We start from the raw sequence: 23,103 nt of genomic DNA, 5'->3' as shown, positions 1-23,103 counted from the left end.
GCCGCGAAGCTCCCCCATCCCTGAGGTCGCGCGCGGCCCCCTGCAGCCCCGGCCTCCCCGCCGTGGGACTGCTTCTCTGCCCGAGCCCGCGACGGAAGGCAGGCCCGCGGGGGTCTCAGCACCCCCGAGCGGCGGTTAACAGAGCCTGTTTAAACCCGAGCCTGCCAGCAGGAAGACCAGCACGACGCATCTCCAAAGGATCCTTTATTGAGCAGAGCAGGACCGTGGCGTTTATATATACGTATAAAACAAAGTTTGAAGATCTGGCAGGCACACTCCCTTTGCCCGCCCACCACCCCAGCACACATTTTCCTGCCCCCGCCCCTGCACACAGAAGGGGGATGACCGCCCCACCCAGGCCACAAGGCCAAACTCCTCCCTAGCAGAGGGAGAAGAGGCTGTTCCATGGCCACCCCTTGAACATCAAAAATCAACAAGTATTCTCTCAAAGAAAAAAAAATACAGAAATCAATTAAAACATTTAAATATGAAAAACCATAGGGAACTGGGAAGAAGGGGAGAGGCAAGAGAGGAACTGGAGTTTCTCGGGAAGGAAGGGTCCCCCACATCCCCATGCCCATTGACCAATGGGCTTGAGGCCTGGGATACGACGCTCACACAGTGAGTTTGCAGTGACACAGCTCCTTGTAGATCTGCCGGCGAAGTTTGGGCATGTCCTGCTGGGTGAAGCTGAATGGCTGAGACAGGGCCAGGTGCTTGCAGTACTGGGTGTTAAGAAAGCAGGCTGTGAGAACCGCCCGTTGAGCAGCCCTCCAAGCCAGGACCTGGGCTCCGTGCTTCCCGAAGCCAGATCCAGCTCAGTGGGCCTATCCAAGAACTTCCACGTATCACAGACAAGAAAAGCCTGACTCTGAGCCTGTTCGAGCACTGGAAGCTGGGAAACAACTACATGAGAGCCAGAGAGCAAGGACCAAGAAACCCAGTCCCAGCGTGGGACAGGAAGCCATGAGAACACCAACAATGTCTGCATCTCTGCATTCTAACACACGAGGTTAGTCCCTGCTTCTCAAGTGCCTGTGAGCCAGATCGCGGGGGACAGAGGGCCTCCCCACCTCCTTCCCCAACTGTCAGCCCAGCTGCTGCCTACTTACCTGTAACACAAAGGCACCGCAGTCACTGTCATTATTCTGCCGGGCCACATTCTAGAGAATAAAAAGAAGACTCCTAGGCGTGTGGCTTCAACTGTTTCCTATCACACCTCTCTCATGACCCCGTACCACACGCCCCCTAGACACTTACCATTTTGAAATAACCTTTCCAGCCCTGGTGGAAATCCAGCCGGTCTTTCTTCACTGCCTCTGCCTGTAGATACTTGGCAATATGCTGCAGAGACAGAAAAAAGAAGGAAGTGATGCCCTATGTTTGCCAACTGAACCTAGGGTATGGCAGTCCCAGGCCCCAAGCCCACCCTTCTGCCCGGAATGCCTTGCCACTGGATCTCCTCCCCACGTTCTTCCCATCTGTACCCCCTTCCCTCTCAAACCTTAGGGCAGCGGCGGTTTAGGGTGCGCTGCGAGTCGAAATATGTGATGGTGCGCCGCCTCACGTCAACAGAGATGAGGGACCAGTGCACCTCCAGGTGGATGGGGATTAGCAGGAGCTCCTTATTGAAGATGTCCACCTAAGGTGGAGGGCAGTGCTGGAGGTCAGGTCAGACAGCATGGAAGTCCTGCCTATTGCCATGAGGGTTCTAGAGAGGAGTGGAGGCGCAGGCAAACAGCCAAATGGCCGAGCACAAGGCCCCGCGCCTCCACTCTAACGCAGGGCTCAGCATATGTGGATTCTGGCGGGAGGAAGAAGGCAGGTTGAAGGAGGTCCTATCAGTAAACACACTGGAGAGCCCAGGATGGCCAAGTACTTTCCCCACGTTAAAGGTAGCAGGGTTGGGGCGCCTGGGTGGCTCAGTGGATGAAGCCTCTGCCTTTGGCTCAGGTCGTGATCTCAGGGTCCTGGGATCGAGCCCCGTGTCAGGCTCTCTGCCGGGTGGGGAGCCTGCCTCCTCCTCTCTGCCTACTTGTGATCTCTCTGTCAAATAAAATCTTTAAAGATACTAGGGCTGAGCAGCTATTAACCCAGGCTCAGGATTCTGGAGCCAGACGCCAGGGCTTACACCAGGCTCCTCCATTCACTAGCTTGTGACCATGGGCAAGCTACGCAGTAACTCTCTATACCTCTGTTCTCCAATGCGAAAAACGCTAAAAATAACAGAACGTACCTCCTCTGTGTGTCATGAGGGTTCAATCAGTTAACACCCACAATACACTAACAACTGCACGCTTCCCAGCGGGTCGGCCCGTTAACACACAATCCTCCGCGGGGGTTGTTAACAATCAACCGAACAATGAGGTAAATGCACCTCAGCAGAGGAAGGCAACTTGCTGTAGGTCACGGGAAAAAGGACCCAGGTGGGATTCAAGCACAAGAATGCAGAAGGCCGGGCGCCTGGGTGGCTCAGTGGGTTGGGCCGCTGCCTTCAGCTCAGGTCATGATCTCAGGGTCCTGGGATCGAGTCCCGCATCGGGCTCTCTGCTCAGCAGGGAGCCTGCTTCCCTCTCTCTCTCTGCCTGCCTCTCCGACTACTTGTGATTTCTCTCTGTCAAATAAATAAATAAAATCTTTTAAAAAAAAAAAAAAAAAAAAAAAAAAAAAAAGAATGCAGAAGGCCAAATTCTTCACGCTGGGCATCACCCCATCTCTACTGGGAGAAGCAGGCTGCCAGCTCACGGAGTTGTAAGCCCCTGAACCTGGGGACTAAAGAATGCTGGAGCCAGTGGGTACTACCACCTCCCTGTAGAGATTTCCTGGCCTTCGAACCGCAGGGCAGGGAAACTAACTGGAGGAGAGAAAGAACTCTTCTCCCCCCTCACCAAACGTGCTCCCTGTTCTTTTCCCCAGTAACTTCTACTACCAACCCGGGCCTCCCCGATTCCTAGCTTTTCTTCATTCCCATGCCCAACCCGTCAGAAAGTATTATCAGCTCTAAATGCAAAACCTGTCCTAGAGAAAGCTACTTCTACTTTTGTCCTTGGCCCTCTGGCCCACGTGTCCCATCTGGGCTTCCATACTCCCCTCCTAGTCTGTCCACTTCTCCTCTTGCCCGCTTCTAATCTTCATGAAACAGGAGTTCAAAACGTGAAGGATTTCCCGGCCTCCTTAAAATTTTTCAGTGGCTTCTCGAGGCGCATAAAGTAAGATCCGCTCCCCATCCTCATGCGATCAACTCTGACCGAATGTCTTCCCCTATTCCCTCCACTCACTATGCTCCAACCACACAGGAAACCCCCTGGTGCCTCCAATGCCCCTTCTCGCCTTCAGTCCTGTGTACTTGCTGCTCCTCTGCCTGGACCGCTTTTCCCCAGCTCTGCACACAGCGTCCCCCTCATCACCCGAGTCTCAGCAGAGAGGCCTTCCCAGACCTCCCCATCTTAAGGATCCACCTCCTGTGCTACTGCGTTACCCTTGTATGTTAATCACAGCACCCAGCACCCAGCACCCAATACCAGCTGAAATTTTACTTGCTTATTTACTCCTACTCCATAAAGGCAAGAAATTGTCCTTATTTAACACTGAATCCGGGCGCCTGGGTGGCTCAGTGGGTTAAAGCCTCTGCCTTTGGCTCAGGTCATAATCCCAGGGTCCTGGGATCAAGTCCCACATCGGGCTCTCTGTTCTTCGGGGAGCCTGCTTCCCCCTCTCTCTCTGCCTGCCTCTCTGCCTACTTGTGATCTCTGTCTGTCAAATAAATAAATAAATTCTTCAAAAAAAAAAAAAAAAAACCACTGAGTCCTTGTGCCTTCATCAGTACTCCCCCACACGGCCTACCGGCGACAAGACTGTTTGTATTCAAAAGACTGAGTGAACAAGCTTGAGGAAGGGGTTCTAGAAAACAGAACCCTATTCCTCTCTAGACAAGGCTTTACACACATGGGTGTGAAGTGGTAACTCACGTTTTTGGTCCACCTTTTCACTCCATCGTAACCCTTGGTACGGAGCTTATCGTAGAAGAAACTGTTGAAGAAATGCACCTGTGCCAGGGATACAAGAGAGCGACTGGAGCTGGAAGAGCTTGGACCCTCCTGCCCGGTCTCCTTTGCCCGCGCGGCTCCATTTCACTAAGGCTCCAAGGGCCAGTTTCAACCACCTCCACTCCCGTCCACTGGGCGTCAAAAACCAATCCTTTTCGGGGCGCCTGGGTGGCTCAGTGTGTTAAGCCTCTACCTTTGGCTCAGGTCATGATCCCAGGGGCCTGGGATCGAGTCCCGCATAGGGCTCTCTGCTCAGCAGGGAGCCTGCTTCTCCTCATCTCTCTCTCTGTCTGTCTCTCTGCCTATTTGTGATCTCTCTCTCTGTCAAATAAATAAATAAAATCTTTTAAAAAATTAAAAAAAAAAAAAAAAAAAAAACAATCCTTTTCAGCCTTATCTTAGCGTATAGCCCCATGGGAAAACCACCTCCCGCTGGGGAGAAGAATAGGCAAGTTCAGGATCAAGGTTAAAGATTTGAGGGGCGCCTCAATGGCCCAGTTGCTCAAGCTTCCAACTCTTGGTCTCAGCTCCAGCGTGACCTCAGGGGTCAAGAGAGCGACCCCCTCGCTGGGCTCCACACACAGCATGGATTCTGCTTGAGATTCTCTTCCCCTCCCCCACCACCATTCTATCTCTCTCTCTCAAATAAATAAATCTTAAAAAAAAAAAAAAAAAAACAGATTTGAATTTAACACACTGCCTTCTACTACCTCTCCCCAAAAACAAAGATCGTCTTCACGGGTAAAGCAGTAAAAGGGACTGAAAAGGCTGCTTAGAACCGCAGCCGTTCTTCTGGGGCAGGCGAGGCCTACCTTCTCCGGGACCGTGTCCATGACCAGGTCTCCGTACATGTTCATCACCTGGGGAGAAGACCGGAGGCAGCATGCCATGCAGGGTGCAGCATGGGTACAGGGCTCCCCCCAGAGGGCCCCAGACACCCTGCTCCCCAAGTCCCCTTTGGGGCCCGTGTCCCCATGGCTCCTCACCTGGTCGTTGAGCCAGTTCTGTCCATATAAGGTGCCCAGGTCATCCATGGTCAGCACGTGCCGCTTGTAGGCCACCCGGAAGCCCCTCACCATAGCGTTGCCTGGCATCCGCTGGTATGACTGGATCAGCTGCAGCACCAGGCCCTTCCTGAGGCGGCCAAGAGTGGAGTCACACAAGAGACAGGGTGCTGGGGCAAATGGAAGTCCCTTCTACTGCCCAGAGGAACAACCTACGCTAATCCTTTCTGGGGCGCCTGCGAGGCCCAGTGGGTTGAGCGTCTGACTCTTGATCTCAGCTCAGACCTTGTTCTCAGGGTCCTGAGTTCAAGCCCCACACACCGGGCTCCACACCGAGCACGGAGCCTACTTCAAACAAACAAAAACTAAACCTTTTCTTGGGTCCTGTGTCCTTTTGAGGACCTGCTAAAGGCCCAGTCTGCAGAAAGAGGCACAGTACTATCAGGTATACGCAGTATTTCAGGGCCTCAGGTAAAGACCTGCCCCAAAGCAGTCAGTTTACAGGGGCTTGGCACTCTGCCCTCAAGACTGCCCCCTTCAGTCCTACGTTCCTCCTTCTCCCCAAGCACATCCCTATGGGAGAAAAGGCGGCAGCATTCTCTCCTACCCTCAGGTCCCAGCCCTCCTCTGAGAGCACCGCTTTTCTGCCTCACCTGGAAGGTGTAGAGAACTCCTGCTGGAAAATGTCCTCTAATTTCTCTACTACCTCGTCCGTGCTGAGGGGGATGAGGCTGCCATAAGTTTGAAGGAATTCATCCAAGATGCCTGAGCGGAGGGAAAGAGGAGAGGGTGAGGCCTCCGATTTAGGAGCTGGCTGGGACAAATAGACTGGGTCCTCTAGGGTCCCTTACTCTGCACGCAGGTCACATGCTCCTCCCGCAGGGGGCTGTGCTGGCCGGCTTTCTCCCCGGGCCGCTCTGCCTCTTCTGCGGTGCCCAGATCTGAGCCCTGAAACAGCTCCTGGGCCACATGGTCCCCGATGCTGCACACATTGCTGATGAGGATGCTGGCATCAGGGGGTGCCAGACCCCGCTCCCCTTCTGGCCCGGGGGGTCCCCCAAAGCCATTGGGAAGAGTACAGGAGAGGAGGCCTGCAGGACAGGGGAAACAGGGTGGGGATGAGAAGGCTGCTTGGATCAAAGAACAATGGGGTTAGGTCAAATGATGCACCCAGGCCGTTAAGACAAAAATGAACTAAAATGGGACCGACAGGTACAAACTCTAAGGAGTGGAATCTCAAGCATGAAAGGAGCACGTCTGAGGCTGTAAAGGAACAGAAAAGAAGATGTACTACTAGGGGCGCCTGGGTGGCTCAGTGGGTTAAGCTGCTGCCTTCGGCTCAGGTCATGATCTCAGGGTCCTGGGATCGAGTCCCGCATTGGGACTCGATCCTGCTTCCTCCCCTCTCTCTCTCTCTCTCTGCCTGCCTCTCCGACTACTTGTGATCTCTCTCTGTCAAATAAATAAATAAAATCTTAAAAAAAAAAGAAGATGTACTACTCGCAGGGCAGAAGCAAGATGACTAAGATTCAACAAGGTCTAAACTTCGGAGATATTTACCACCACTATGGACCTGGTGCCTAGTAGGATGCCTGCACATGATCAATAAATACTCCAGCGATTCGTAAAAACACAGCCGGAAATTGTTTGGTTGAGAGTCCCGTCCCCGAAAGAAACATTCTGAGCGAGAGTGTCCCCCACTACAGGTGGCACGGTCCACTACTCAGAGAAATCCCACGCCACCACCGGGAGAGTGGTACCCTTCGCAAACGGACATGCCCCTTTATTCTGAAAGGGCAAATGAAGAGGGATTTCAAGCGTGTAAGGCTGTCTTGGCTTTTGTGAACCGCACGTCCTACCTTTCTCATCCCTACACAGAACACCCACTCGGGGACTCTGTATCCCAGCCTCGACTACCTCCCCAGACTTGGTTACTGCTCAGAGTGGAGCTTAAGACATTTCATAGCTCTTCTGGACACCCCTCACTCTGCCGTCCCACTAGCTTTAGGCCCAAGGGTTGCCACCGCAAGAGGCTCAGGATCCTCCCCAGCCCCTCCCTCCACCCACCCACTCCCACCTTACCAGAGTCAGGGTCCAGAGGAGACTTTGGAGTCCACCGTAATCCATCTTCCTCCACTGGGGGCCCAGAGGACATCGGTGGAGACCCTCTCACCCCATCCTCAGCCATGAGAGCACCTAGCAGACCCAGCCGGGGTGGAGGTGGCCCCCGTGGGGAGTCAAAACGACAGCAGGGGGATGGCACCTGTGGTGTCGCACCCCCTTCCTGGGGTGAAAGATGGTTCTTGGGGTGTGCGAGGCTCCGCCGCCGGCCCCGGTGGCGCCGCCAAAACTTCCAGTGGAATGTCAGCGAGGTGCTTTTTGAGTACAGCAGCATCCGGAAGGCTCTCATGGCTCGGCGGCGGCGCTGGGAGCAGGTTTTTCGATGAGTAGGGCGGGGAGGACGAGGCCGCTGGGAAGCTCCCAGCTGACCCCATCTGGGGGGCAGCCTCCAAGCTGCCACTTCCTCTTCCTCATCTTCATCCTCATCCTCCTCCTCTTCTTCCTCCTCTTCACTAGCTGAGGCATCAAAAGAGGGCCGAGGGACAGGGAGGCGTCTGGCTGGCGCTGTGGTCCCTGACCCAGGATCTGGCCCAAACCCTCCACCTGATTTGAGTCGGGGTTTGGGGGGTGGGGGCCAACGCACACGCTCCCGCCTGGGACTTGAGTAAGCTGGGGCTATGCCAGGACCAGGAGGCTCAGGCCCCCAAGACCCGGTCCCTTGTATAGTCTCTTTCATCTTCCAGTAGCCCTGTAAAACAATGGTCAGAGTGTCAGGATCCAAACACCCTGAACCCCAAGATCTTGCCTCTCTTCCTCAGCGCGCCATCACTGGAATCAGATGCGAACAATCTAAGGAGAGAGGAAAAAACCGCTAAACTCCTACAGACTGCCGATCTGTTCGGTTAACACGGTCCACAAGGAGCCTGTTAGAGTCTGTGTCATCATCCGTCCCCCAGCCAGACAGAAGCAAAGAGACTATGGCTAACCAGCAAGCGTCTGAAAGCTTATTTCTGAGATCCCCAGCTTAAACCTAGTATTTCCAGACTCTACTTCTTTACTTAAGACCACCAAGAGTATCCTAATTGAGCACCTAACGAGGGGCATAGCTCAGCCCGAGAACCCTGAGGTGATACAGAGACAACCAAGGAGGACACAACTTCCACAAGGAAACCGTGGTCTGGAGTGGGAAGAGAGTTCTCTATCACTTCGGAATGAATGGGGGGCTGGGGCGGGGAGGGGATGGGCATGCTCAGGTCGAATCAGGAGGTCTCAGGAGGGAATGGGGATCCCAGGGCTATGGCTCAGAAGTAAAATCTAACGAAAACGGAAGAATGTTCAAGGAAACTGAAAGAGAACCCGATCAGTGCTTAGGCGGCCGAATCAGGGCGCCGGGACAGAACTGAGCCGCGTGAGCTGGTTGGCCCAGCCCCCTCTCCGGCTCCGTTCCCGGGGGCCAGAATGCGTCCCACGCCGGTTCGGTCCTCCAAGCTCAGGACAGTTCGGCGCCCGAGGGCCTTAAGAAGCCCCTTCGAGGACCTCCTGGGCCCCCGTTAGGTGGGAATGAGGTCCCGAATTGGGAGAGGCCGCGGCAGAGCTGGGGGAAGGGTAGGGGGCGTCCTCACCGGGAGCAGGGAAGCCGGGCGGACGGGCCCGAGGGCGGGCGTCTCCGGCCTCAAGCTTCCCGGCTCATCTCTTCGGCGACGGTGGCGGCCCCGCCACTCCTGCTGTCTTCAGGCGCAGCCCTCTCAATTCAGGATTCCAACGCTCCTGGGCCGCGCGCCGCGCCGCCGAGCCGCCCCGCCGCGGCCGCCTCCTGCTCTGCTTCAGCCTCCACCTCTACCACCTCCCCCTCCTCCTCCTCCTCCTCCTCCTTCCCCTCCCGCGAGCCCCAGGCCCACCGGCGCTGGCGGCGCACGATTTGTGCGTCACACCCGGCGAACAGCGCCGGCGCGGCCAGCACGCGCCTAGTCCCGCCTACCCGAGAGCGTGGACACCACGGGATCGGCCCCGCCCCCGAGCCCCGTGCGGCGCGGCGCCTGCGCACGCCAGCTGCTCCCGGCCGCGCGCGGCGAGCTCACTTCTCTCGCGTTTGCGCCTGCGTGTCCCCCCCCCCGCGCCCAGCCCCGACCCCACCGCCGCTGCGTGTCCCGCGGCTGAGCGCCTGAGGGCCCGAATCCCGGGGCGGCGGAATCTGGGTCCCGGGGGTCGCGCCGGGGAGCGAGCCGGGAGGGTGGGGAGATCCCGGGGCTAGGCAGGGGCGCGAGGGGGGTGGAAGCCGTATATTCTCTTTTATTGAAGTGTGAGCGGGTCTGGAGCAGGAAGGAGAGCCCAGGGGAGTGAAGGCGGGCCGGTGTGGGGCGCACGGTTTACCCAAGGCTTCGCGGACACCGTCCCAGCTCGGAGGGCGAGCAGGAAGGGCGGAACCTGGCGCCCGAGCAGTAACGTGGCCGCAAAGGGTACCCCTGCGGACGGCTGCAAAATACACCCCCCGAGACAGTGCTGGGAACCGAGGGCCCAGTTGCTGGGGAGAGAAGTGGGAGCGAGGCTCTCGGCGGAGCGAGGAGGCAGCGGGTGGCACAGAGGGGGTGTGGCACGGGGAACCGCCAGTCCGCGAGCGGAGGGAGGCGCCGCAGATCGTGCCGGCGCGGGCCGGTTCTCCCGAGCGGCCGCTAGGTGGGGGTGCTGTGCTGGAAGCGGTCCAGCGGGCCCCGCGGGAGGCTGCCCGGGGCCGGCACGGCCCCCTGCCCGCGGGAGTGTGGGGCTGCACGGCGAACAAAAGCACGGTATCACACCTCTTTAATAGCCACGGAATCAAAGTCTACGGGTTGGGGGTGGGACAGGAAGAGGAGGGGGCGGAGATCGGTGACCGTCAAACCCAGGAGAGGCCGCTGCCCCTATTCTCTCTCGGCTGTCTCCAGTTCGCGCCCACCGTCATCTTCCGAGCTCAAAACCACCGTCCGTATTGTAATCACAGTTTCACAAGCCCCAGGAAGGTTCCGTGCGGAGACAGGCTGAGCTTTGCCCTTCCCCGGGGTATTGTGACACTCAGAGCATCCCCTTGGTGCAGATGGAAGACACCTGAGACACGGGAGAGGATTCACACTCGTGGAGCCCGGTCCGCAGATTCTCCCCCGCCTCCCCTCCCTCCTCGGCTCGGCCTTCCTCCTGCTTCCTGGCCTGCATCCCTCCCCCAGATCCACCTGTCCGCCCAGGCTTCCGCCTGTCCCCGCCCCTCCCCAGGGGTCAGAGACACCCTGCTGTTCTCAGACCCGCCCTCGCTGCCCACGGGGCTCTCACCTGCGCTGTAGCAGCTGTTGTAGGCCCAGTCCGGGTTGGAGGGCATGCTTCGGACACATCGGAAGAGAGTCTCCTGCCTTCCCTGGCCCTCCCGAGACACCACCTGACCCATGGTGAAAGTCACATCATGGAACAGGACCTGACCAGGAATGGAGGAGAAGCTGAAGGAAGTGAGAAAGCCTGGCTCAGGGCTGGGAGGCCTCCGGAGCCCGGACGAGGGAGCCAAGGAAGGAGGGAGGGTCTCTTAAGTTTGGTACGAACAGCGGCGTTGGGAGCGTTTCAGTACCAGGGCATCCACCCCGCTGGGAGAACAGACCTCTCGGCCCCCAGACATGGCTTGGGGTATCTGTGGGATTACCTGACTGTACAGCAGATAAACTCCAGCGTCCCAGACTCGCACAACATATCCTTGGGCCTCCAGACCTCTCCCACGCTTAAGGGCCGGTTGCCACATCACCTCTGTCACGTCGGAGTCCTCTGGAGGTGAGGAGTGTGGCCATCAGGACGTCTGGGCATTCTCAGAGACTTTTCACCTCTGAATTCTCTTGGGGCCGGCTGCCAGCCCCAAAGCTCCCTGACCTTGGCCCTCCCCCTGAGCCATTATTTAAAGTTAGTGCTCACCCTTGGAGGTGATGTTGATGGGAACCAGGTGCAGAACGGAGTGCTTCTCTGGGGAGAGGAAGAGGAGAGCTAAGCGGTGCCCACCTGTCCCTTCCCCTCTCGCCTTGGCTCCAGATCCCTCTGCGGCTTGATCCCCCCACCCCTGCCCCACCCCACCCCGGAGGCCTCCTCACTCTTCTGCTTATGCTTATGCATGAGTGCTGCTCTCTTCCTCCGGGATCTCTCCCCATTCTCCCAGGCTTCCAGGGCGTTGGGGCTCTACTCATGGAAAGAGGGTCAGGGTTAGGCTAAGAAGCAAGGGTCCCGTGACAGCTTTTCCTCCCAGCCACTCCTGCCACGCTCTCCCCCCACCCCCACCAACCAAGCCCCAGGAGTGCCACACATCACTCATGCACTTTTCCCCAGCGACCTGATTCTTGGTGCTGGCTGTCCTCCAGGATCTGGTAGGTACGAGAAGTATTAATCTTTAACAATTTCCTTTCCTGGAATGGCTGCTGCCTTGACCTCCAAACCTGGGACCCTCTCTTGCACCTCCTCAAAACTTTACAGACCGCAGAGCTAGACCCAGGAGGCCCCGAGTTGGCCCTGGCACCCGTCCTCTTCTCACCGCCCCCTGCTCCCCTCACTCACCTGCTCCCGGAGGCTCAGCCACGGATGCCCCTCCTCCTTCTCGGAAGGCCCTCCGGCCCTCTGCAACCGCGCCACCTCTCTCCTTAGACTTTGCAGCTCTGTTTGTTGGGTCAGCAGAGCCACGGCACAAGCCACGGCCCCCAGAGCTGCCCCCCAACTCAACCAGAGGGCGACTGAGAGTGCTGGCTCTCGGGCCGAGCCCCCCATGTCTCCCGGGGGCCCTTTGGGGGCTAGCAAGGAAGGAGATGAGGCTGGCATGAGCCGGGGACCCCGCCGGAGGCTGTGGCCTCTGGAGTGGGGTGGCCGGGAGGTGGTGGGGAGGGTGGGGGTACAGAAGGGAAGAAGAGTGTTACGCAAGGGAGAAGTAAAAAGGAACTTGAGAATAAAAAAAGGAGGAGGAGAGCCAGTAAGGGGCACTGTTGGCGCTCCTGGAACCCCGCCGTGGGGCCGGTGGTGTCTCAGGACGCCCCCTCCGGACCGACACACACACACACCCCCTCCTCCAGCCTTGGGAAAACTTGGTGCCAGTCTCACTAGGAAGGACAGGACTGCCAGTGACACCCAGAAGGAGCGGCCGAGCTCAGGAACCCTGGGACGGCCCCAGCAGTGGGGGAGGGAAGGGTGGCTGGCTCCGGGCCATGGTGCCAAGAGCAGGGATGGAGAGGCAAGCTGGGCAGTCTCGGGGGTCCGGGGTGAGGGGGCGAAGACCCTCCAACTCAGCCAGGGGGAAGACCTCTGGGAATGACGAGGTGGAAAAGGAGGGACAGGGGGTAGATGGGAAGGAGAACTAGGGTCACAGAAGCAAGAAACTGGCTGAGTTCTGGGGTTAAGGCCAGGCCGGGTGTGTTGGAATGAGGCCGGCACTACTCCCTGTGCTGAACTTGGCAAGGAGAACTTCCTGTTTCCCGAGAAGAGCTCTTACATAAGGGGCCTGGTCACAGAGAGAGGGAGACAGCCCCAAGCACCCTACCACTGTCAGATTCCTCTCCTGGACCCAGGGGCCCAGGTTCGCATGTTCCCGGGCCCCGGCGTCCTGCTTCCTGACCCTGAGCTCCCTTTCGGGCCTGCTCCCACCCCACATCCCAGCCAGGGCTTGTGCCAGCACCCGCTTAACATCCCAAGGCTGCCAAGAGGAAGGGCCCTGCTCCTCCCTCCTCCCGGCCAGGGATTACCCACAGGAGGAAGCCCGCCTCCTAGGTAAATGAGGCAGCTTCTGCTGGACCTTGGGCAGACATTGATTTTTTTCCTGGCACTTTGCCTTTCCACTCTCTGCTCATGCCTCAGGGGTCAGAAGCAGGCTGGTCCCCACTCCCGAACCCATATGTTGCCCCAGCATGCCAGCCGTCCCGCACCCCACTCTGGGATGCCCGCACCCCCTTCCTGGGGCCCTCCGCCACCCTGAGAAATGCCCCCTAAGCCCCAAGGAAGAGAGAGACCGTGGTTTATTGTCTTTAATATCCACTTATGCACATTTTGTCACAATAATAATAAAAATAATATCTGTTTTTAAAAATCCACAGGGAATTATCAGGGAAGGAGCTTGTCTTGCTCTCAGCCCTCGCGTTTGGGAATTCCCGGCCTAGTCCCCGGGCTCCCTCCTGTCCAGCCGCAATTAGTGCCTGAAGTTGGGGGTGGGGGTTGGGGACCCATCCTCACCCAGAGTAGAGTAGACACAGTGTCCAGGGGCGGCTGTGGCCAGGGCAGGGAGTCAGGAGATACATGGGGGTATTGAATGACCAGGGGTTCAGGAGCTAGTGAGGTCGGGGGTGGGGGTGGGGGGGGGCTGTCAGAGGAGGAGGGGATCTCTATGTGGGGCGGAAAGGAAATGAGCAAGTCCAAGCAGCCCGCAGAGGGCGGGTAGGTAGGGGGGCGGGGGGATCAGTGGAGGGGGGCACTGAGAGCCACGGTGGGGGCCCCATTAGGGCCCCTCAGTGCACCTGGAAGAGTCCAAAGTAGGTGAGGAAGGGGGCGGCCTTGAGATGGGCCCAGGGGAGGGTGCGGATCCGCAAGGAGGACCCAGGCCGCAGAGGCAGCAGCCCAGACACCTGGCAGAGGCGGAGCTGGGGCCCCAGGGAGCTGGCGGCTGTAGCCGAGAACTCCTCCAGGCAGCGCAGGGCCAGCGCGTCATCCACCAGCAAGTCCAGCTTCAGGTAGACCGCCTTCCCCTCGTCGAAGTGCACCTGCCGGCCGGGCGCAGGAGGCAGAGTCCAAGCCCTCGCTGGCCAAGGCTCGGTTTCCTGCAAGCCCCCCGGGGAGCCCAACGGCCCCAGCCCTGACCCACCACCTCCTCTGGCCGCGCCCCCCCCCCGGGGCTCTGCGGCCTCGGGTGGGGCTTACCTGGCAGTACAGGTAATACAGCCCGGCCCGCACCACGAGGAACTCCCCACTCTGGCGGTCATAGCGCAGCGGGTTGGAGCTGTTGATTCTGGCCTCCTCCCAGCCGCTCACGGTCCCGTCCACACCTGCAGGGGGTGATCAGAGATCAGGACTTCCTCAGGATCCCCAGGCACCCGGTGAGGACCAAAGACTCGGGGCCCCCCTTTACCCAGGGGATGAAGAGCTGGCGCAAGGCTGGGGAGCCCGTGGTGCCCGAGCAAGTGCGTGAAGACGTGAGACGTTTACCGGTGTCTGCGACCAGGGCAGCGAGAAGCAAGGTGTCACTCGCCCCGTCCAGGGACAAGAGCCAGATGGAAGGAGAAGTGCTGGGGGCTTTGATATTTTGTGCCTCTGCTGTCCGCCTCTTTTAAGAACGTCCGCATACCGTCCTCAAATCAGATGGGGCTGGGATTACGAGCATTAAATATAAAAAAATGGTACCCAAATGTCCGCTGAGCGATGCACAGACAAGGAAACGGTGGGACAGCCCCACACTAGGATATTATGCAGCCGTAAAAAAGAAAACCGCTCCCTGGTGGGCAAACCAAAAGCATTGTGCTAAGTGAAAGACGCCAGTCCCCAAAGGACCACACGTTGTAAGATTCCTAGGAAATTTCCAGGTGAATACCTAAAGACAAAGTAGGTCGGTGGTTTCTTAGAGCTGGGGGGCGGTGCTGGGAGAAACAGGGGTGCTGGCTAACAGGCACAGGGTGTCTTGTGCTGATGTCTGCAGCTGTGTGAACTAAAGTCTAGACATCACCGAATGGCACCCTCGAAGCGGGTGAACTGTACGTAAGGTGTAGCTTGATAAAACCATAGCGAAAAATGAAACAACCCAGAGCTCAGGTCATGGCCAAGAAGATGAGTAACAAGACAATGGCCAGGAGCTCAGGTGGCTTCCTGGGTCCCCCTTGGTCTATCACAGGACTCCCGCTGTCTTCCTGCCCTCACTTGGCCTGCCCCCCACACCCCTGCAGATATGGAGATCCCAACCCCGCCGACAGCCCTTCATTCCCTGGCCCCCCAATTCGAAGCGGCCAGTCCCAGCCCTCCTCTCCTGTCTTCCCCTGGCCACCCTGTTTCCTTCACACCCGTCCCCAACACCGGCAATCATCCGGGTTATTTACGCAGGTGCAAGTGTGGGGTCCGACCACGGTCTCATTCACCACTATGGCGTGGCACGCAGTGCCGGGACTCCTCTGAGTGGGCGCCCCGCAAACATTGGTGGGAGGCCAGAGGGAGTTGGCCGGCCGACGGGGCCCATGCCTCTGGCTTTTTGCAGGATCCACTGCCGCTCTCCTGGGCAGCTGCCTTCCCCAGCCCTTCCTCATCCCCACCCATCTGAGTCCCTACAAGTCTTCCTACAAGTTCTGCCACCTGCATGGCAGGGGGGACCCCGTCTCCCTCCCCGGCCCAGCCACTGCCATTCCCGCCGGGATTCTTCTCAGCCTCCCTCCTCAGCGGACTCCCCCCTGCACCTTTTTGCTGGCTCCTACGCAGGACTGCACAGTGAGGTTTCTAAAACGCAGATGGCAGCCTGCCTCTGCCTGCCGTGACCTCAGAATGACTTCCAGACTCACTCTGTGGCCTGGCTCCCTGTTCTCCCCCAGCTCAGGGCTTTGGCATCAGTGGGTCCCTCTTCCCAGAAGGTCCTTGAGCCCTTGTCCACCTTACACTCGTGCTTTGAGGCCCCCCCTTCTTGGGGAAGGAGGCCCTGACTCCACCATAGAGTTTTCTTCCTCTAGGCCACCGCACATTTCTGGCTGCTCTCCTTCTTGTCCTTGTCACAGTGTACTGTAATTGCCAAATGTACAGGCTCGTCTCCTCTCCCAGATGGTCACTGTTTGAGACGAGGTCTGGGTGGTGGTGCCTGCGGGCCCCGAGCCCCGTCCTTTAAACAGCAGGCTCCCGGCACGTGTGTGTTCAGGCAGCAGAGGAATGAATGTCCGGGTTACTCGACTCATCTGGAGGGCAGGAGGGCTGGCCTGGGGCGTGCAGAGCAGGGGAAAGAGGGAGGACACTCCCCACTGTGGAAGCAGCTGAAGGAAAGGCTGGTGGAGGCTGAAGGGCATGATGTGCCTGGGACCGCCGTGTCCCTCCATGTCACAATCACAGACCCCAAACGCACATTCTTTACTGCCCCGCAGCCTTCCTGTACTTGCCCTCTGACCCTGCTCTAGCACTCATGGAGGCAGGGACTTTGTACCCCTTCTCCTCGCATCTCTGCCCATCTTCCTCATTCTCTGAAGGATCCAGAAGTCATCAGACAAGAGCCCCCGCACCTCCTCCTGATCAGAGCCCAAAACAGACCTGTGCTCACATTCTCCACTAGCCCTCTCGTGATGACGGGTGTTGCGTCTCTCCCTTCGTTCTGGAACTCACCCCTTGCCTCCTTCCTGGACATCGACGTACAGGTCCCACCTACCCACCCCTGTGCCAAGCATGGGCAGGTCCACACACAAGTACATTCTAGGGACCTTCAAATCCTGGACCCACCGAGTATGGTCATGGCCTTGGGCAGGTTAAGTAACTTGCGTCTTTAAAACAGAGCTGATCAGAGTATCTTCCTTTTAGGACTGTTGGGAGGTCTAGATGAATGCGACATTCAGTAAATGTTAGCTAAGATCCCTATTTTTCCTCCATCCACATTTCCCTCCAACCACCGGCCCATTGTTCCGCTCATCACAGAGAAACTTCTGGAAAGGGCTGTCCCTGTCTCCAATTCCTCTTTCCCATTCCTCCTCACCCCAACCACACTGGCTTCTATCCTAACTGCACCACTGAAACAGGCTTGGCCAAGGTCACCAGCTGCCTTTTAAGGTTACCAAACCCCCACAGTCAAATCATGTGACCCGTCAGCAGCATTCGGTGCAGACAGCCACACCCTCGCTGGTGAGACCACATCTTCTCGCAGATCACAGGACACTGTCCTCCCCGGCTTTCTTCCCGTCTCCGCTGGGCTCTCCTCTTCTACTCCGCTCCGGGATGCCTTGGAGCCCCAGGGCCTCACTCTTGGGGTCCCTCTTCCCCCCAGTGCCTCATCCAACCCTGGAGGTCTGAACAGCACCCGGATGGCCATGGGTCCCGACCCAGCCTCAGCCAGCTGACTCTGTCCAGCCATCTGTCCACGGAGCTCACTCATTTATTATCACTTCTCCATTTGTTCAGTAGGAGATCTGAAATCCCATTCTTAATCCACATACCTCCCAACCTATTTCTTCCCTCCATAAATGGCATCATTATGCCCAAGGATGCCCAAGTTAAAAATCTAGAAGTCACTTTTAATTCCCTCCCTTCCCCTGCACATCCAACCCATAAGTGAGCCCAACCTTCTAGCCACACGCGGAATCCATCTACTTGGCTCTGTCTCGACTGCCAGGGCCCTAGACCAAGCCAGCCTCCCGTCTTGCCTCATGGCCTGTCCCACGGAAGGACATTTCAGGTGAGGGCACAGTGTGTGCAGGGAAAAGGGGCTGAGACCAAACCACAGAGAGAATGCAGGCAGGCAGAGAAGCAATGGAATAAGGACAGTGAGTTTGCAGAACCTTAGCTGGACAACATAGTGGGGGACAGAGCATAGATGGGGAAGGGGCTAGAGACTGGGTTTGAGGTTCTGAGGTCACGGTGTTGAGATGGGAGGTGGGGCAGGGATGGAAAAGGAGCCCAGTAGAAACATTCTAAGAAAAATGGTCAGAGTGTGAGGACGCACAGAATCCACGGCAGGGCGTGAGTCTGGGAAGAAGAGGTAAGAATCAGATGTGTTTCCTGCACAAGCATGAGGGCTGGTGGCTGGGTGCGGGGAGCCCTGGGTCCTCATGCCTGGATCAAGGCAGAGACCAGGTCTGGGAACTGAGAGAAGCAAGCCCTGCAGATTTTCTCGAACTGGCTTCTGGGGCTCCCAGGCTGAAGGCAGGGAGGGCACTAGGAAGCGAAAGGTTCTGAGGGGCGGCTCTGCCAGGAGGCCAGTGCTGTGGGGGTCAGGGGTGGGAATGGGGTCTCACCGGCCTGTGCGCCGTCCTGTCCCGGTCGTGGGTGAACTGAAAGGCACGGGAAAGTGCTGTTAGACCTGCCCCGTCCCTCTACTGCCCCAGCTCCCTGGGTACATCTCACCCATCACCCACCTTCATAGTGTGCGGCCACTGCTCTGCGACCCCGCGTTTTCCGGCCTTTAGGTGCTGAGAATTAAGGGAGGAGAGATGCGGAATATAGCACGCCCTGACTCTGGGCTCCGGAGACACTTCCCAGTCCTGCCTTGCTCTCAGAGCCCCCGCATCCTTATTCTTGTCCAGGCTCCTGGCCTCAGAGCCTCAGGCCATACCTCCCTCCATAAGGAGACCAACTGCATTGTTTATCACCCAAACTGGGTTGTTTCTGAGAGCAAAACGGTTGCAATTAGTAATATCAGGGAGATAACCGTCAGCAGCCGGGACAGCCCCACGCAAACCTGGACACAGGCTCACCTGGTCATTCCATTCACGAGTCTCTTTGCTTCCTGGGACCCCGCCTCTACCTCCCCAACCTTGTCTCCATCAGGACCCTAGGGGTCCTCCTAATCCTGGGCCAGCCCCTCCTTCACATCCAGCATAGGGTGTCAAGTGAGAATCAGTCCATGGGATGGGAGGGGCTTCAGAGAGAACCATCAGCTGCGGGACTCTGACCTCTGCCCCCACCAACACCCCATCTGTGCCTCAGTTTCCCAATCCCCACCGTAAGTGAGGAGAATGGTGTTGGCTCTGCCCACTCCATGGGGCTGTTAGTGTGAACAAAAGCAGTGACTGCAGAAGCCACTGGCCACTAGGGTTACTCCTGAAGGTGGAAGAAAGGGGTGCTCACCACTTCTGCGAGGCCGAACAAGCCTCTTCAGGAATGGCCCGGGATCCTGGCTTTCCTTTGTCTGGGGATTCAGTTCCTAGGGGCATTAAGGGCAGGACTGAACCCGGGTCTTGCGGGAGGCCACCAAGAGACTAAACCGAGGCCGACAGGGGGTCCCCGTTGGGAGAGGCACCACCAGCCAGCGGCAGGCACGGGAGTCTTGGGGGAGCCGGGTCCTGGGGTCAGGCCCCAGCCTTCACCCCGCGCCCCCAGCGCCCCAGCACACAGACCTGGCATAGACCCTAAGGCGCCTACACCCCGTCGGCGTGCACGGTGGGCGCACACCCCTCAGGCATCGCCAGCATCCCTCCTCCGCGACAGGCTCCCCCCATCCCATACCCCTACCTCGCCCCCAGCCAATAAACACTGCGGACTCAGGTGACACAAACCCCTTTCACGCGGCGGCACCCTCCCCCTCTCCTCCTGTCCCCGACGCCCGCACGGCGGCGCACACCCCCGCACACACGCAGCTGGCACCGCGAGGGCACATCCCGCGCCCCGGGCTCGCGCACACTCCCCACGCCCCACCGCGCGCGCCCGGCACCCACTGCCACTCACCGGCGGGTCCGGGTCCTCCTCCGCCACCAGCTCCCCCTGGGAAGGCTCCTGCTGGGAAGGAGGCAGCGTCACCCCGTCCCTCTCCACCTGACATCGCACCCTCCACCCATCTTCCTGGCCCCGTGCCCTCCGCCCACCCGGCCCGGTCCGCCGCGCCGCAGACTCGGCTCCCGGCCGGCCGCGGGAGGGCTGCGCCGCGGGGCCTCACCTGGGCGGGCGGCGGTGCCCGGCTGCCCAGGCTGGCGGCGGCCAGCAGGAGGCCGAGGCAGGCCAGCGCCAGGCCCAGGCCCAGCGCGAGCGGCGCCAGCAGGGCGGTGCCCGGCTCCCCCCGGCGCCCCCTCCGCCTCTGGCTCCGACGGGCGGCCATGGGGGCGGGGGGCTGTGCCTGCCTCGCCGCGCCCCCCCCACCCCGGGGCCCGGGACCCGCGGGGGCGGGGGCCGGGGAGCCGGCGGGCGGGGCGGGCGGCCGAGGGGGAGGGGCGACGGACGCGCCCGGGCGGGGAGCGCGCGGGAAGCGGGGCGCGGCGGGGGCGCCGAGCCGCCGGCGGCCGAGCGCGCGCACCGCGCCGACCCCGGGAGGAGGCCCGCGGGGCCCGGTTGGCGGGAGGGGCCCCGGGCGCGCAGGGCCGGCTGGGCGGCGGGAGCGGGGGCGCCGCGCGCGGGGACTCCACCCAGCCCCGGGGGCGGAGGAGGGAGAGGCGGCGGGACCCCCGCGCCTCCGACGGGGCCTGGCCCGCCCCCGGCCCGACCGTGGATGTCGGGCCCCGGCCCGGGATAACCCGGCAGCCGGGTTCGGGCCGAAGGCCGTTTGGGTTTTCTCGGGGCCCCGAGGACGGTACTTCCGCGCACGGAACTGGAAAAGAGCCTGAGGACATCATTCACGCGGGTCATGTGCTCGCTCCTTCGGCGGATCGGTTGGGAGTTGATGAAAACCCCGGCGTCCTGCGCCGGCGAGAGCTCGCCTCTGGGCCGCCCCCGGTGAGCGGGGTCCCCGCCGCCGCTCTGGAAGCTCGTGGGCCGCTTCCGCCACGCAGAGGGCTCCGGCCCGCGCGGCGGGCCCCGGGGGCCGGGTGCGAGGACTTGCAAAAGCCGGACCCCTTTTGCCATGAAAACCCTTATGTGAGCAGTAAGAGCCTCAGAAACGCATTTCGCCTGGAACGTTCACTTCCGCACATTTGCAGTGAAGAGTATCAGAAAACCACTCTCTTGCGAGAGTAGTAATTAGCCCCGGGGAAGCCGTGGTTGTGGCTGAGGAAGTTTCTGGAGAGGCTCCTGCCCTCTCCCCGCAGTCTGGCCTGGTTGGTTTCCCTTGTATTCTGGAATCCGCCGACCACCCCACCCCCACCCCGCCCCCTGGCCTCAGGGTCTCAACACCTTTATTTTCCTTACTGGGCATACTCAGACCACCCTCTTCCCCACTTAGTCATTTCTGGCAGTTTTCCAGACCATCTTTTCTCATGAGGATCCGAACCACCCCCTCTGTCCCCTCTGGTGCTCTCTCTTTCTCAGGTGGCACAATTTGTAATGACACATCTGGCTACATCTCCCCAAGGACACTGTAAAGGAAAAATGACGTATTTCCCAGTTTCTGTGTATTGTCTGTGTCTACAATGTCAATTCGTGAGGATTTTCTTCACTGTGTTCCTGGCACTTTGTCAGACCCAAAGGTCTGACAACCCTCGTAGGAAGATGGTGGGCAAACCCATGAAATTTACTGAGACGATGTGAAAGCAGGTCATTCCGAGCTGGGTAAGAGTGGGGATTGATTAGGGCAGGTAAGGGTTACAGTGGAGTCATGGACAATTTACAGAGCAAAGGGAGGGGCTCAAACAGTCTTAAGATGTAAACTGTCACTTGATAGATATTTCTATTGAAAATATGATTTTTAAAGTAATTTTTAAGCTGATTTTTTAAAAAGATTTTGTTTATTTATTTGGCACAGAGAGAGAGATCACAAGTAGACAGAGAGGCAGGTGGGTGGGGGGAAACAGGCTCCCTGCTGAGCAGAGAGCCAGAAGCAGGGCTGGATCCCAGGACCCTGGGATCATGACGTCAGCAGAAGGCAGAGGCTTTAACCCACTGAGACACCTAAGGGCCCCTAAGCTGATTTTTTAAAAGTAATCCCTCTGCCTAATATGAAGTTCAAAGTCATGACCAAGAGGTCAAGAGTTGCATGCTATACCCACTGAGTCAGCCAGGCACTCCTGACTGATTGTGGAGTTTGGGTTTTGTTTTTGTTTTTTAAGATTTTGTTTGTTTATTTGACAGAGAGATCACAGGTAGGCAGAGAGGCAGGCAGAGAGAGAGAAAAGGAAGCAGGCTCCATGCTGAGCAGAGAGCCGATATGGGGCTCAATCCCAGGACCCTGGGATCATGACCTGACCGAAGGCAGAGGCTTTAACCCACTGAGACACCCAGGTGCCCATTTTTGTTTTTTTTAATGAGCTCTATACCCAAGGTGGGGCTTGAACTCAGGACCCTGAGATCAACAGTCCTACAGACAGAACTAGCTAGGTGCCTGAGAGTCAGCCGATGTTTCCCATCAGAGTTGATGGGTCTTTCAGGAAGTTGCTGGAATAAGCAATAAAGTTAATTGGCAACATTCATCTTCCTGGGCGAGCGTCTCTTCGAGTACTAGTCATGGCAACGAAGACAAGTATAGTCATGTTTTTTTTTTTTTTTTAAAGATTTTATTTATTTATCACAGAGAGAGAAGGGGAGAGAGCGAGCACAGGCAGACAGAATGGCAGGCAGAGGCAGAGGGAGAAGCAGGCTCCCCGCTGAGCAAGGAGCCCGATGTGGGACTCGATCCCAGGACGCTGGGATCATGACCTGAGCCGAAGGCAGCTGCTTAACCAACTGAGCCACCCAGGCGTCCCCAAGTATAGTCATGTTAACAGAGATGTAAGTGTCCCCAGCCAGTGGCTTCAGTTGTCCCCCTGCAGCGACTTGATCATAATGGATGTTTAATAAACATCTGTTGGGTGATTGAGCTAAAGGCTCCGAGGGGACAGGGACCACATATGTCTTCTCTTCCGTTCATCCTCAGTGCCTAGCGCAATGTGTAGCAAACGGGGAACTACTCTAAGTATTTCTGGAATGACTGAACAGGATAAATACTTCATTTGGGATTCTAGTGGACGACATTTGTAACAGGGAGAAAAGGGAGAAGCCCGGGATACTTGGGTGGAAAGCCTGGAGGGAATTCTGATCAGTTTCGGGATCTGTGTAATATCATGGCGCTGATTAACTTTCCTTGTACTTTGAGCTTGTGACTTGCCTTTTCATACAAGTGTCTCCGTGTTATTCTGGGCTTCCTCACTATGGTCGGGGTTATCGGAGTGCACACAAATGATGTGAGAAAGGGACGATGCAGGGGCGCCTGGCAGGCCCAGTCGGTGAACCATGAGACTCTTGATCTTGGGGTTGCAGGTTCAAGGCCCCGAGTCGGGTGCAGAGATTACTAACACTGTATAAAAATAAAAAGACAAGCAAACCCTGTCTTTGGGACAGAACCCTGGTATTCAGTAAATATTTCCTGGATTTCCACTGAGTTTGATGAGTGAGCCGTTACCATAGCCTCCATCCATCTGGATGCTGAGTGTGTGCAACAGTTAGCAAGTAAAACAGGCTTTCTG

General features: G+C 58.1%; 3 protein-coding genes across 4 annotated transcripts; all 3 read right to left on the bottom strand.

The window, feature by feature from the left end:
* Positions 1–191: 191 nt before the first annotated feature.
* On the bottom strand, positions 192–9,044 carry SENP3 (SUMO specific peptidase 3). Its single transcript, XM_004760278.3, has 11 exons — positions 8,734–9,044; positions 7,133–7,859; positions 5,902–6,141; positions 5,704–5,815; positions 5,033–5,180; positions 4,859–4,906; positions 3,969–4,046; positions 1,505–1,642; positions 1,261–1,344; positions 1,113–1,163; positions 192–725 (listed from the first exon to the last, which is right to left on the bottom strand). Exons 2-11 carry the CDS (start codon positions 7,845–7,847, stop codon positions 615–617), a joined length of 1,725 nt encoding a protein of 574 aa, XP_004760335.1. The 5' UTR covers positions 7,848–7,859; positions 8,734–9,044; the 3' UTR covers positions 192–614.
* Positions 9,045–9,890: 846 nt separating this feature from the next.
* On the bottom strand, positions 9,891–12,512 carry TNFSF13 (TNF superfamily member 13). The gene is made up of 6 exons (XM_004760280.3): positions 11,660–12,512; positions 11,203–11,287; positions 11,030–11,077; positions 10,767–10,885; positions 10,409–10,547; positions 9,891–10,189 (listed from the first exon to the last, which is right to left on the bottom strand). Exons 1-6 carry the CDS (start codon positions 11,915–11,917, stop codon positions 10,080–10,082), a joined length of 759 nt encoding a protein of 252 aa, XP_004760337.1. The 5' UTR covers positions 11,918–12,512; the 3' UTR covers positions 9,891–10,079.
* Positions 12,513–13,096: 584 nt separating this feature from the next.
* LOC101683696 (TNF superfamily member 12) lies at positions 13,097–19,906 on the bottom strand. Of its 2 annotated transcripts, none has more exons than XM_045083297.1 (7): positions 19,674–19,906; positions 19,466–19,516; positions 18,869–18,944; positions 18,157–18,210; positions 18,037–18,072; positions 13,997–14,121; positions 13,097–13,839 (listed from the first exon to the last, which is right to left on the bottom strand). In XM_045083297.1, the coding sequence occupies exons 1-7, from the start codon at positions 19,830–19,832 to the stop codon at positions 13,588–13,590; spliced, it is 753 nt and encodes a 250-aa protein (XP_044939232.1). In that variant the 5' UTR covers positions 19,833–19,906; the 3' UTR covers positions 13,097–13,587. The 2 variants fall into 2 exon arrangements, with proteins under 2 accessions (XP_044939232.1, XP_044939233.1); XM_045083298.1 differs by having other exon boundaries at positions 19,466–19,513; positions 19,674–19,905.
* Between the last annotated feature and the right edge of the window lie 3,197 nt (positions 19,907–23,103).

Source organism: Mustela putorius, unplaced genomic scaffold (assembly GCF_011764305.1).
Source record: "Mustela putorius furo isolate JIRA1106 unplaced genomic scaffold, ASM1176430v1.1 tig00000695_pilon_pilon_pilon, whole genome shotgun sequence".
Taxonomy (NCBI): Eukaryota; Metazoa; Chordata; class Mammalia; order Carnivora; family Mustelidae; genus Mustela; species Mustela putorius.
The sequence above is the reverse complement of the archived record's forward strand: the minus strand, read 5'-3'. Positions and strand labels throughout refer to the sequence as shown.